The following is a 15,231-nucleotide window of genomic DNA, read 5'->3' as shown; positions in this document are numbered from 1 at the left end:
GGGGCGACTCCTCTGGTTGTATAGAAGTCTATGAGAAAGTGACTCTACTTCTCTCTTGATTTATTACCTCAGTAAACATTGTAAACATGAGTTTATGGTCTCAATCTCTAGTTTCAAGTCTTCTTCAATACAGCATGATGTTCATTTAGTAAATGATGCTCCATTTAGAGTTAAATAGACCTTAAAGCAGGGTATGCTTTTGCTACCAGGGCTCATCAAGATAAGACAAGGTCATCCTGTCGGGTCATGACTGCTTCGTAAGCTTCAGTGTCCAAAAAGGAAAGATGTCATCCTCAAGTGTAGAAATGTGATGGCAACCGGTCCTGTAGATTTAGCTGACTGCACTACATTCCATTACTATATTATTCCAGCTACTTCCTGTCTCAGGTTCTCTATAATATCCCCATGATGTTCCCATAAGGCCTTAAAGCTCCATATGTAGGAAGTGTCTCTTTATAATTGATTAAAAAAGATCTGAACTCAGGGTCCACCTACCAGGGTTTTTCATCACATCTCACAGTTTCCCTAAACAGAAGGAGTTGGCGTTTTGCACAGTTCAAACCTTGTGTGTATAAATATACAACTGGCAGAATGCACATCATAGATTCCACAACTTTGTATGTTAGTATCGTCTTCTAGTTCCTGCATGCGTTATTCTGTGCCTTGCTGCATGTGAACACCCAGAGCGACTGTGTTCTTGGCCGGGTCTCCAGCATGCAGTATCTTTTATCAGGCGGGGTGTGGCAGATGGAAGGTGAATGCTCTCTAGCGTGTGTGTTCGTCGCGGAATCCCATTGATCTATAGCGCTGGAGCCAGCTGGTGAGAGTCAAGCCCCGAAGCTCGGTTTCTGTCCAGACTACAGTCGTGATTTAACATGCATGAGTGTCTAATGAAGCTGCAGCTCATGAGAACTTCACAGCAAAGGAGAAGATGGTTGGACTGACGTTTGATCTCTTTTGAAGATGCTTGAACGGGCTTCGATCCCTCAGAGCCTCCAGAACCAGTCAACATTTAGGGAAATACCCAACCAACGTTTTGGCCATACAGTATGTCATTGAGGCGACACCATATGGAGACACCAGGACAGACGTCTGTTTGGTAGTGGTTCATTCGTGGGACAGACGACAATTGTAAAATGGGCTCTAATGTAGATTTTGTTAGAAATTTAAATGAGACGGCGTTTAAACGTCAAGAGTCATTAAAGAGCCGACAAGACCAATTCCAATCTCTACACCTGATGATTATACTTTCATCAGCTGACCGTGAGTGTCAGCAGCAGACAGTCCCTCTCCTCCTGATGAAATATGGAGTTGAGATTTAACACTGCTGGCTTGAACGTTCATGATAAAATGGATCTAGACTTCGCTTCATCAGAGTTGGTTAACATTTGAGTGGACAATAAGCCACATGATGGTGAGATTTTTGCATTAACGCATTAATTAATGCATGTGGGTGCATGTGGGTTTGCAGCTATACAATAGCTGCAAACCCACATACAAAGTGAGAACATGGTGTGTGTGGAGGAAGACCTGCTTACAATCAGGCTTCAGGAGTAATGTGCTCATCCATCACTGTCTTGAAAGGGGTTCATCCGGGTTTCTAAAGGGAAACTTGTTTATCTGCTAATGATGTTTGGTCTTTGATGCTCTTCGCTGACTGACGTCGGATTTTTTTTCCCCCTCAGAAGAAGGAGGAGGCCCGCGGTGGGAAGTTAGCTTTCAGCATGTGTTTCTGCTTTTCTCAGCCTTTTTTCCATCCACGTTTTCAGCAACAGCCTCACAAAAGGAGGGTTTGGAATGTTTTAATTGTTTATCATCAGGTAGTGTTTAGAGACGAGGGTTTCCGATGGCCATTACAGCTCCAGCCACTCTTTCTTAAAGTATTCTCGGAGCAGGAAAGGCCCAGAGGGGAGAAGAGGAGCCTTCCCTTCGTTCTCGCCCATCTTTCTAAACACCTTTCTAAACACCAGCTTGCTCAGTTCCATTCCTGTCAATGCTGTGCACGTGCAAACTCTTCCTCCATATTTAACTGTGGTCTTACATGATATAGATAATAATAAGAATATATAATCAGGACACGTATCCAAAGCAGTATTGTATTGACTTTACTGTAAAATAAATAGTTTCATTGACAGTGAAGCAGTTCGAATTCATTTCTGAATGGAAAGATAAAGTGACAGCAGCCGAGTAGTGAGCATCACATGACTCAGACACTGTTACTGATGATACTGATGGATTAGTGCTGTTGAAACGGACAATCAGCTGAATTTACCATGTGAGCTACTGAGCTGATTCTGTTATCTGGATGTTTTTACACTGATACAGAACTAACTGGTTTAGAGCGGCCCTGGATGTAGCAAACCCCACACAGTCCTAACCCTGAACCGAAACCCAACAGTATTTGATCTTCTGTTATGTTCTCTAAAACCTGCAGCTAGTGCTTTGATACAAGCATGCCTGCATTGTGTGTGTGGTCTCCCTTGAAGTTCCTTAGTAGCTGCTTGTGTCACTTCCTCTTATGTGCACAGGCCACAGGCCAGACGTCTCTACGCAGGCTTTTACTCTGACAGGTCGGGGAGGAAGTACAATCTCTCTGTAGAGACATCAAGCCAGTCAGGTCAGATGAGAGCTGCTCTCCTCATCGCTCTGACCTGAGCAGATTAAGATGATCACATTGAGTTGAGGTGTCTTTCCCTTGTTGTTTGAGCTGACATTATTATTGTCTTGGCAGTGGTGGCATTTTCCATTTAGCTCATTTTGATACTAGCTGAATGTAGGTCACAGCAGCAGGAAGGAAGGAGAGGTCATTACGTGGAGCAACAATGATGTCCAATGCACACATTAACAATCCACTGCTAATTGTGAACTATACACCCAGCTGATGCAGCTCCAGCTGTAGGAGTAAGTGAGTCAGTCGATTAAACAAAACATAGCCTGTAATGATAAAGGATTACACCTTATACACCACGCCACGGTACAAATGTATCCACCAGCAGAGATGTGGGAATACCGCTTCCACCACAGTAAAGATTCTTGCGTGATCTCATGATTCTTGCGTGATCTCGCGAATCCAACTGCCTCACACAAGGTAATGGTTGTGAATACGGAGGAGGAGGCATCCCAACCAACCCAAGATGAGGTTGGTTGGAATGCCAACCTCATCTTAAATGGAGTTTATTTTAACAGTCAGCTTTTTGTAATAAAAGATGAGTAAATCCTGCAGGACTCTAAAATTACTCTAAAATTAAATTTCTGTGATTTTGATATTACACTGACTGAAGACAGGCTGGCATTTATCAGCACCTGTTGACCTTAAAGCGTGTAAAGGCCTTCGCATATCAATACATTTTTTATATAAATTTTTTTTACATGAGTACTTTCACACAGAATGCAAACATCACGTGGCAAATATGCAATGTATGTCATTTATTTTGCAGAACAAGGTCAATATTTCGTACACTATAGTTCACAACCAACAAAGCAAAGGCAGCAAACTGTATTGCCCCTTTCAACCTTGGCAAAGGAAGTACATCATTTTGTTCTTACCTTTCACAATAAAAACCCTAGACATGGGGGGAGCATGTTCTCCATTAGGAATGATAGCTTAGCCATCATTTTCCTTTCTCCCACCACCTCCACTGGAGTCTGTAACCCTGTCTTCCATATAGAAATGATTTAATTTAAAGTCAGACTGAAGCTGATGTTTTCTCAAACTTAAAATAAGAAAGTTACAAAAATTCCTGACAAAGAACAAACGGGGTTAATTCTTTTCTCAGAGCGTATACTTGACTAATCATGTGATCACTTGAGAGCTGGTCTCAAATGTTACTCCTACATTTAGTCAGCCGTGTTCCACTCTGAACTTTCTATTCTGAAGAATAATCAGTGTGCAGCGTTTTTCAAGTAGACCTTTATTGTGGAGGGAACAGTTCCTCCCCTGCCCAGCTGGATCAGCTCCAGGCATTTCGCAACACTGCTGATGATGAAATGCCTGTTCCAGTGAAACGGTTACACCAAAGGAAAATGTCTTTAAGAGCCACAGTGAATCATAACCCTGGTGTGCCAACACTTCCACGAGGCCTCTGGCTGTTTTTACATCACTCAGTTGCAAAGAGGCTGACATCTCCTGGTGATGAAGGTCACTATGCTGTCTGGATCCAGGCTGGCTTCCATGTACAGATATCAAAGGGACCGTTTACTTTCTGTTGTAATTTACTGAAGGCTTCATATATATACACTATATATCAATATTTTAATTTCTGTATCAGGAATACAAATGTATGATTTGTATGCCTAATAGAATTGTAGAAGTGATTCATCTGGTATTTTTCGAGCTACAGTGTACTAGCAGGAAATGATGAAAACCTACATTATGGCTTTAAAGGTCCTAGAATTATAGGCAACATTTTGAACCAAAAATAATTCAACAAACATGGAGGGGCAAAAAAAAAAGATTTAAAAGAACTTTAGGTAAATTAAATGAGATAAGAATTAGCTAGAGAGAGTGGACGCCAGCGCCAGAGACTTTCAGTTAGCGTTTAGCTGTAGCAACTCAAATTCAGCCAGTCGGGGGCCACAGTGGTGTGCCTGTATTTGAGCTACAGCTAACCGCTTACCGAAGGCCGAGAGACCGCGGGGCGCGCTAACTCGCTAATTCTTGTCTCATCTTTATATTTGAGGCCAATCCAGAACCGACCCGGCAGTACATCGACCTAAACATTTCTTTTTTTACATTGACCTAGATGAAAGTTTATCAGGACTGTGAGATCTTTCTTTATCTTCCCCTCCATGTCCCTCCCGGCGCTCCGTATTACAGCGAGCTGAGCAGGTGAATCTGAAGGTTAACTCTTTATGTGTTTTCAGTTGGCATTCTTGGGGAAAATTGCTAAGCTAAGGAAAAGACAGGTTGAGACAAAGCACCGATAAATGGGCAGATCATTTACATGTTAATAGCAGGCTGATGAAATCTTTCAGTGAAGCAGTAAAGATTGGCTGCGCGCCAAGTGCAGACCAGGGTTCGACTAGTTTCTTAGAAAAGAGTTCAAGGACCTTTGTTTTGCAGTAATGAAACATCTTTAGAGCACAAAGGAAACGTGGAGATTTCATAAGAGATCAGAGAACTCATTCTCATGTCTGTACAAATAATACCAGCCTTTCTCTCTGTGGTGACAACCTAACAGGCTAACTTCAGGATGTTTTGTGGTTTGAAGTGATGGTAGTGGTAGTGTGGTCATCTCCTTCCACTGGTTCCCTCAGGGCCTTGTGTGATATGTTGTTATGAATGATGTCCAGTCGCAGTCACAGCTGATGGCTTTTATTGTTCGTCAGCTCATTTCTGGTCAGACCGCCTCATAAAACCTGCCAGTGCTGTTTAGTGACACGTCATTCTGTGTTAGCAGAATGACCTTTGTTTAGATTCCCCCTACGACACTGTGTTTAACTCTTTGAGTGTGTTTTATTATAAGCTGGTGTAAACTCTTCATGGATGAGAACTGAATAAATGTGCTCCTGTCTTGACCAAGGACAGATCATCATCAGTGTGACGATAGGACTTTAGGTTGACCTTTTAGTCTGGGTCAAACTTTTATACAGGTGGCAATCTTAACAAAATGTCACAGTTGGACTGTGATTGCAGTTCTTGGTGTCATGATTCCATTCAGGATCCATTCTTGATTCAAATCCCAACTGTCCTTTGTCCACTGAATTGCAATTTGAAACATCACTGGTTTTAGTTAAGCTACATGGTCTTAATTAAAGAGATAGTTTGGATGTTTTGAAGTGGGCTTGTATGAGGTTCTTCTCCATAGTCAGTGTGTTACCTACAGTAGATTGTAGAAACACACAGGAGTACCAGCACGTGAGCCAAGCAATGTACTGTTGAAGATGTATTTTAGACACCTACAAACATTAAAGGGTAGTTCAGACTCACCAAAGTCACAATCACTGCTTTGAATTGATGACACGTTGTGTGAACTGGTCCTGACGGAGCATGACCCGACCCTCAGTCTCTAGGTGATTGCATATGAAGTTTTAACAAAATCCTTTGTACACTTTTGTCTCGTAAAGCTAATTAAAATGATTAAAGAATAAAATAATACAACACATCCTTCATCAGTTCAGTAGACTTTATGCTGCTTCAGCCTTTCTTGGTTGGGTATGAGCAGTAGATGTTGGTGGCAAATGGTGTCAAGATAGATATTGCTGTATTACTTATTGATTAATGTAACATTTCAGAGGCGTTATCACCACACCACAGTCAGAAAGAACAAACGCTTCCTGCCGATGTTTCACATTAGAAGCTGATCAGGAATCTGACGTCTTCTAAAGGGGTCCGTGCGAAAAATGGGCAGATGACGACATTTATATCACACTGATCAAAGCGGAAGGGGAAAGTATGACTTGGCCTTTCCAACTACGATTACAAGCACTGTCTTATTCCAGGTTCTTGATCTCAAAATTGAGTGGAGCGGTCTTTAAAGGATTTGTGCAGAGAGGAGTGGTGTCTGAGGACCTCTTACCTACTTATTACTGAGTGGGAACGTTTCCTCGGAACTTCTCGGTCAATTAACGCTGGTGCTTTATTGGCCTGCAGTGCAAAAACAAAACCTAAAATGGCTGAGCAAGAATCGAGTGGCTGAGTAATCATGAGAACTACCAACACAGCTGAGTTGAACTGGAGCAGGAAAATATCCTCCTGATGCTCACTATGCACAGCTTTGTTCCATCCAGTGACACAAGAACAGAAGGAGGCGTTCCACACACGCGCGTACACGCACACGTTTTGGACCAGAACCAGCTGTGTGCCTCTCATACACACAAACACACACCAGAACTGTAGCCCTACTCAACACACAATGAGGTCTTTGAGAGACACTCCTCTGTTTGAGTACAATGCTCCAAGCAGCTGTGATCCCCTCTTCAAATGGACAGCGTGCCAGAAAACACACACGTGTTTGTTTTTCTGTACTTGTGAGGACCATTGACAAAATGCACTCGCTAGCCCGTTACCTAAACCATCACATCTAAATGCCTAGCCTCAACTCCTACCCGAACCTTAACCTAAACATAAACATAACCTGAACCTTAAAACCAAATCATGACCTTCAGACAGTCCTTTGAAATAGTGAGGACCTGCCAAAGTGTCCTCACAATGCAGAAATGCCATCAATGTGATATTTTAAAAGTTGGTTCGCACACACACACACACACACACACACACACACACACACACACACACACACACACACACACACACACACACACACACACACACACACACACACACACACACACACACACACACACGCACACACACACAGGAATGACACTCGAGTGACTTTAGAAGCGGAACATTTCTGTTATACTTTTAGTCCGCTATTACAGAATTGTTTGCATGTTCTCATGTCCTGTTTCCTTTTCTATTTCCAACCAAATGTCAGGCGGATTTTACACAATCCTTAAAAATATAGGGGAAACACTGCAGTGTAATTGTGTTTCCATCAGTGTTTCTATCATCTTTTTTTTGTTTTCCATGAACAAAAGTTTTTTTTGGCACCACCTCGGTCATGGTTCCAAGCGAGCTGCGCCGATACTAGAGGGTGGAGTTAAAACACTGGTCAGAGAGAATCGTCAGTTGCGCGACACGGTACATCCTGCACAAACTCGCCGTTTTGAAATAGCCAAGCTACCATCAATAGAGACTGCAAGTTGTTTTTATTCGCTTGACCCAGATTAAAAAAAAAAAACAGCCTGCAAAACTACATTGTACAACTGACGAAGTGCAGATGTTCTTCTGATTGGTTGTTAATTATCATAATTTCTTGCAGTAAACTAAATGACTTGACGCTGGAGTCCTATTTACTACTTCAATGTTGTGTAATGCCATGTTGCGTCTTATACATTCTGCACAGCACTTAACATTGAATTTACTTAACTCACTTGATTTGCGCCCAAGATAATTAGAAACAGAGCGCTCCAACAAACTGAACAAACATGATGTCTACTTGTGTTTGAGCTCATCGCTGGTCGACAACATGCTGCTCAAAGTTTCTCTTTGGCTTTTTATGGAAGTGGTTTTGTTGATGTGATGATAAAACCGATAAATCCTGGTTCGTTTGTTTGGCTCATTCCATCCAGGCTTCTCACAAATTAGCCCAGCTTTCCTGAGCCACCTTTATGGTCTCTTTTACAGACGACGCGTCGGCAGACGGCAGCACCGACTTCCCAGACCGAGCTTCCATGATGGAGGTGCGTCTGCAGGCGCAGGAAGATGAGATCACACTGCTGAAATCCTCGTTGGCTGACGCCCTGCGCAGGATCCGCCTCCATGATCAGCTCTTACCATTACTGAAACAGCAGCTCATTGCAGGTGAGTGATCTTCAACATGCTCATGGTACATTGGGTGGTAGAACATTGCCCAGTGTTTTTCACACATTACCAGTGCATGTGCAAAGACCTATGCAAAATATTTTACATTGTCAGTAAAGGAACCTAACCTTGGATTAAATAGTCCATTTTTGATTTTGTACAGAGAAACATTATCTTTGACATCTCCAAAGGTCTCAGTATGCTTCAAACTAGATCAAACAATTTGATGTCCAAACTCATTTAAATGCAAAAGTGTGTTTACCTGATTTGAATGGCCGCTACTAAAGGCATTATAGAGAGGGGCGACACATGTTAAATTGTATAAATGGGGATGACGGTGCACACTCTGAGACCTTCTCTCTTTGAGGGAATTGCACTTAGTACTCAGAGTGTCCGTTCTCTGAAAGATTGTCGGAAGCGGCCCTCACTGATGCTTAATCTTAACTAAACATCGTAACTAGATATAGTGCCTTATGTATTTCCGTTTAAAATTCTTAGCGAGTTGATGAACTATACATTTTGGGAATTGTACCAGTGACTGACAAGCTAAAGTATCAAATAAAATATTGTGATGGTATTGGTTTTTAATCTTGGGTATCTGTGACAGTATCAACAAATTCCAAAATAAAAACGCTGTCCTATATGGTCCACACTATAAATCTCTGACCGCTGTTCATGAAAAACTACTGGACATACCGAGCACACCAGTGCAGTTTCACTCAGAAATAACAATCAAGAGACGTCAATCAAATAATAATCAACTTTTGTTCCACCCAGTGAACCCAGGTGCTGCTCGAGTGCTGAACCATGTGTGCTGCTCTGATGGTTGCACAGGCAGCAAAAGACTTTCCTCCAGCTCAGCCGTTGATGGGATCCGCCACCCTGCCAGGTACTGGACCAACATGCTAAGGGCTCAGATAAACAGCATGGATGATGAGTGGCCATCATTTATTTCCCTTCATGTATAGCCATATTGTTGCTACATCAGAGGCATGCTAGTCCGTTCAGAAGCCTGCTTGTGTTCATATGATGTGTAATTTGTATGACTCTTCCGTGTTGACCTCAACCTTTGAACTATCTCTAGCCAACTGTCCGACAGCATTGTGACCAATGCCAATGGCCACATAGGAAGCCCAGTGTCCATGATACCGAGACCCAGATCAGCAACCCTGGACAGGTCAACCCAGACAGAGCCCATCCTCCCAGGGCAGGACACTGGGCAGGACAGGGTCCCTCTCCCCAGGCGCGTCCAGAGCCTGCAACTGGAGGACGCCCTCCCTCCGGGGCAGCCTTTTGTTGAGGGGACACGGGCCAAGCTCCACCGTGCCCCCGGGTTGGAAGAGGAGGAGGAGGAGGATGAGGAGGAAGATGAAGAAGGAGGAGGGGAGCAGGAAAAGGAGCTGAGTTGGACGTCGTCGGTGGAGGAGTCCATTCAGCCCACCACGATCAGATGCCTCCAGGACTTCCAGGACGGAAGCTGCTCCCCAGAGGAGCTGGGCTCTGCCTCGGCCTCGGTCAGAACCTCAGACTCCAATCTCAGCTCCCGCTCCGGCCCCCTGCACCCCATCCAGGAAGGAGAGAAGAAACCGCTGTGGGTGATCTCGCCACCCTCACCACCGCCGTCTCCTTAATCATCTTCTCTCTCGTGATTGATCGCATGGCTTTTAAGGACTAATCAAAAAATGTCTTGATTCTGACTTGAGTGACTGCAAACCCCAGTTGCGCTGCAAACCCCCTTGTGAGGTGATCAGGTTGCCAGGGTGTGATTATGCTGCAGACAGCACGATCGGGGATGACATGTTCTGTTGTCATGTTCTCTCCAGCTTCCATGTGCTTTCTTTCCCATATGTTTGAGCAGGGGCCGAGGGAAACAATAAGCCTTAGTGGAACACAATGGCCGCACTCGTCCGCACTGAGTGACATATCTAAGATTAGCATCACGGCACACAGATTGGAACCCAATGGAAAATGTGATGTGAGGGTAATTGAACACAGCAAACTGAACAAAAGGGGCTAGGGTTACAGCATTTATACACTGAGACTGATCGAGAAAGGTCAGGGGGTTTATACGATTGTACAGATGTAACAAAATATTTTGAAATGGCATATTCGTCCAAACAGCATCCATCAGAGTTAATACCCATCAAAAGAACCTCCAGAGTGGTCCTCCAGGATACAACTTCACTGTAGCCACAGAGAATTAAGGTTGATGGTTCTGTGAGACGATACAGATGTGAGGAGTTGACACAGTGCCACTAAGGATCTGCCATTCAACTGGGTTTTGCAGAAACACACAAACTGCCTGAAATCTTGATGATTTTTAATGCAGATCTGCTCTTTCTTAATCACACTTTTAACTTTGTCTTCCTCAAACGAATCAAGGATCTTTTGCATGCTGTCATTTGCTCTCAAACGACTGCCTTTGAAGTGATGAGAAAGCACAGTGCCAGAGCACTGCTGCTTTGTGTATGGCATGTGCATGCATGTGTTCTTTTGTCCGATTTCCTTGTTGTGGCTTGGAAACGGGTTTCATTGGTGATGGGTAACATGTGCTCTCGTCCCTCCGCTCAGCTCTGCCATGCCCCTCTGAGGTACTGGGATCGTCGTGCGTCGCTGCTCAGCCTACGACACCTTCATTCAACTTTACTTCAGATTAGTAGTAGAGAGATTTGGGAGGAGGGGGTGGTTGCAAGCTGAGTTTCACTTCCTCGTTCCGTGGTAGATAGACACCAAAGATGTATTGATGCTGCTGTTACAACGGCATGTCATCAGGAAACAGGGTGTGTCGCAAGAATTCCTCAGAGACAATAAGAGATTAATTATGGTTCAGAACAGTTTGATTGTAGGTAATCATGTTCATTTGTCTTGACCCTCACCAATCCTCTCTTCTACAAGTTGCCTGTTTAGAATTGGGAGTTTGGGTGATGGCCGATAATTAGTTATAAGCCAGTAGTTAAAAGGTAATTACAGTTTATTACAACTGGGTCCAGTATTCATGGTACACTTCTATCAGTAATGATGATGACACTGAACTCCCCAAGTTCTTATTATGTGATCAGGGAACAAGATGTCATTTTTAAAAAGAAGTTTGACGGGACAAGAAACGTGATCAGACAGATTGTAAACAAACCTCCGTGTTAGCCAAACTTGTTTGAAAGAGAAAGAAAAGGGCACAAGAGTCCCAATTCCCAAACTACAATTATCAGATTATTATCAGACCTACTTCCTGCTCTAGATGACCTTTTGTCTTGTTTACAACCTGTTCCACTTCTTGTTATGTGTTTGTCTGCTTCAAAGTCAGCCTGTAGTAACCTAAACTTATTTCCAAGGCCAAGAGTTAGCATCTCATTAGCTAACTACACCTAAGGCCCAGTGGAGGACTGGAACATTCACTGCGTGGGAGGCAGTGTGGAGTTTAACGTTAGCTGCTCTGTCCTGCTGTGTAATGGATTTGGGGAAGTTTACCCAGATAAATTTGCGATTGTTTGCCAACACATTAGCTTATCCTGTTAACTTTTTGCCGTTGACCTGTTAGTCTTCTCTAGTGTTTAAACTAACTCCAGGAGTTAAAGCTAATTAACTAGCTATAGCCAAAGATACTCTAACAAAAGATGAACCATCACAAGCCGAGCCAATGAAATGGTATGCACCTCCTGTCTCCTAATTAGGCCCGAACAAATGTAGTTATATTTTCTTTTTGCTAACATTAGATGTTTAGACAGCTGACAGCCATATTTAGCATTACGAAAATGATTTGGCCAGGGCGTTCGCAAATGTTAGTTGACATTAGCTTGAAATCTTGACACAGTTTGGCTTACGCTAGACTAGTAACGTCACCAGACCGACTGTTGAGCAACAACAGAGAGAAGAGATATCTGTGTTGCCAGATCTCGCAAAAGTGTGTTGCTGAGACAGAGAAAGGTCTCAAACAAAGTACATTTCCTCCTGATTCATATGTTCGGAAGATATAAGGCTTGTGAAAAATGGGTCCAATATTTACTTCTCTGACTATGGAGCAAAATAATTGGTCATAATCTGTGTTCATGTTCAGTTCTCCCATTGGAGATGGGCCACTGATCCCCTAAAGAGGCGGGGCAGTGACGAAACCCACGTGACACTGACACCGGATATGACACTAAAATGTGCCGTCTACTTTCTTAACCATCTCTACTACAGTTGATCAAATCTGCCTACGACAATTGCAGTTTTATCCAGCAACATCAACGGTTGCCAGCTAGAAATAGGATGCTGCTTTTATCTACGTCTGTCTGAAATCATCAACCAAATTCCGATGGTAAATCTGCGTGTTTACCGCTGGAAACTGAAGCAGATTTCTGTCCGCTCTGGTGTTCCAGGGTTCGTAGGAACAGCGAGAAACTGGGGAACCCGGAGAAGCAGAGGAAACGTCTGGACAAGAAGGCGGCGTCCTCGGCCAACCTCCTCACCCGCTCCCCCAGCCTGGAGAAGTGAGCCACGCTGCCATCACTCACAGCTGTCACCACACAGTCACACAGCTCACTGTTTCCTAAGGCTGCTGCAGCCTCTCATATCTCATCAAAGAGACACTTGCTGGAACACTGATGGCCCCTATGAATAATAATGAAATTCCATGAAAGCGACTGAGCTAAGCTACTAACTTCTTGAAACAGTGTCATATTTTTTGTCTCACACCGTTATTTTCTGTCTCCACAGCCGAGCGAAGGAGCTGGTCGCCGGTGCAGGTGATGTATCTTTTCAGCTTTTTTTTTTGTCATGCCTTTCATCCTGAAACTGAGACCACAATCACTGTGTTCACCACTTTATCCAAATGGCCAAGGGATTCAGTTTGCCATATACACAAGGTATTTAACACAGAATCTTGAAGACTAGATGAAAAACAAGATTTTTGGCAAATCACAAACCGTGGTTTGCAGGGGTGAACCTGAGTCAGAATGCAGTGATTAGAGGCCCTGAAAACACATCTCTCGATTTCTTAATACGCATTTCCTGCTAACCAAGTTTTGGTTATTTCACATAAGAGATTTTAGGCATACAGGCATAAACAGTGCTGCTTAAGGTTCCTTTTTGCCTGTGTGTAAAGCTGTAGGATGTCACACCAGATCGGGTGGTATTCTTCCCAACTGACCTTCCTGCTAAGTCCCATCCCTCAAAGGCAGACTAGCCAATCATAGCGTAGCATCAGACACAAAAATGTGATCATATTTATGCAGGAAGTACAGTTAGTGACAGTGTGGGCTCCTGGGTAACCCTGACATCTTGACAGAGTAGCAGCCGGGGGCGAGACTTAGCCAAAGATGAATTGGGCTACTTTTTATATGATTGTGCAGGTAAATGGTTTTGGGCAGCTTGTGATAGTTTAGGCTTCGTTTTTTTAACCATGTGTGCAGTTAAGTGTGATGAGAAGGTATTAAATATATTCCAATTAATAAGACATTCCTCTCCTCCAGTAAGAATTTTGACCTTACACCCACCCTGCAACGCCTCTGCAGTAATTCATAATAAGTGTGTTAACAAGTCTCCTATTATTCCAGTCATGATCAGGTTTTTGCAGTACCTTAGTCATACGTTTGCACATGTTTGCAAAATATCCTGGCTCAAGAAACCTGTAAAAGCCTTTTCCCTGTCCTGTTGTGTAGTAGTCAGTAAAACAAAGAATACAATGCTAAGCAGCATTATGATGGTCCACATGCTGTGAAAGTCAGAGTTTGACGGTGGTGAACTGTATTGTCGCGCTCATCTTCCATTATTAGAAGATGTGGAGGAGACAAAGACACACCTGCACACAGACAATCAGAAACGTAGACTCGACCAGACTCACGTAAACCAAGAGCTGAAGAGCCACGGGGAGAGGGTTACCATAGTAACACACTGGCAGAAGCTCTTTTTGGAAATTCTTTGAATCACTTTCATATTAATTTACCCAATTGATGCAAAAAAAATGTTCTTGCCAATTTTCCTTAGCATGCTGCCTGTCTATAGCTAGACAGCATAGGACAGGGTGTTTGCATGGAAACAGGGCCATTTGATTGACAGGTGACCTTTTATTTGGAGTTCAATGCAAAAACAGCACAGCATGAAATGTTCCCTCCCAGTGAATGCTGTCTGTAGTGTAACAGAAGTATAATCTTGAGAGGAACAAATATAGACACGCTGCATTGTTATAATCAGGGACTTTTTTCAAGTTTTCCTGACTTCAGTGTTGGCAAAGCCAGAGTTGAATGATACTTCTGTACTTGTGCCCATGCAGCTTCTCACTGGTTCACACATGTAGTCATTTGTGCAAAAATGAGTGCATTTCCCAACCGACCGCACTTGTGGTTAGCGTAGCTTTTTTATGAGCGTTGGCCTTCACTCTGGTTACGGTTAGTCCTTTTTATAATCCTCGTTCCTACAGTACAGAGTGCCAGAGGACACTCACTCTCTCACGTTGTTTGTGAAAGTCAAGCAAAAGAAGAATTCTCTTAGTTGATGCCAGTGGAAAATTTGGCAGCAAGCGTTGATGTGATTGACACTGTTGTTACCAATTTTTTTCAAAAATTGCTGGATGGACAGATGAACTGCTGCTACAGCACCAAGAAATCATCAAATTTACCTTTTTACATTTCTATTTACGTACGAATTAAACAAATGAGATACATGTTAATTGATATGATGGTAGGCATATTTTTTTAACTTTGAACAGAGCTAGAATAGCCATTTCCCCCACTTCGTCTTTATGCAAAGCTAGGCTATTTTATGCTAAGCTAGACTACTTTTAGTCAAAGCAGATCCTGTGGTAGCGGTTATTAAGAGCGTTGTTTTTAACATCATTACAAAAATATGCAGAAATAAAAGTTATATTATGTATAACCATATTCCCCAAA

At 43.1% G+C, this 15,231-nt stretch overlaps 1 protein-coding gene across 1 annotated transcript in view; it reads left to right on the top strand.

The window, feature by feature from the left end:
* eml3 (EMAP like 3) overlaps positions 1-15,231 on the top strand; it is a 40,742-nt gene that overhangs the window by 7,718 nt on the left and 17,793 nt on the right. Inside the window, exons 2-6 of the mRNA XM_079184861.1 lie at positions 8,192-8,368; positions 9,146-9,257; positions 9,453-9,959; positions 12,724-12,834; positions 13,061-13,089. Of these exons, the coding sequence (XP_079040987.1) occupies positions 8,192-8,368; positions 9,146-9,257; positions 9,453-9,959; positions 12,724-12,834; positions 13,061-13,089 (936 nt within the window). The remainder of the gene's footprint in view (positions 1-8,191; positions 8,369-9,145; positions 9,258-9,452; positions 9,960-12,723; positions 12,835-13,060; positions 13,090-15,231) is intronic.

This window comes from Pholis gunnellus, assembly GCF_910591455.1.
Source record: "Pholis gunnellus genome assembly, chromosome: 23".
NCBI lineage: Eukaryota > Metazoa > Chordata > Actinopteri > Perciformes > Pholidae > Pholis > Pholis gunnellus.
The sequence above is the reverse complement of the archived record's forward strand: the minus strand, read 5'-3'. Positions and strand labels throughout refer to the sequence as shown.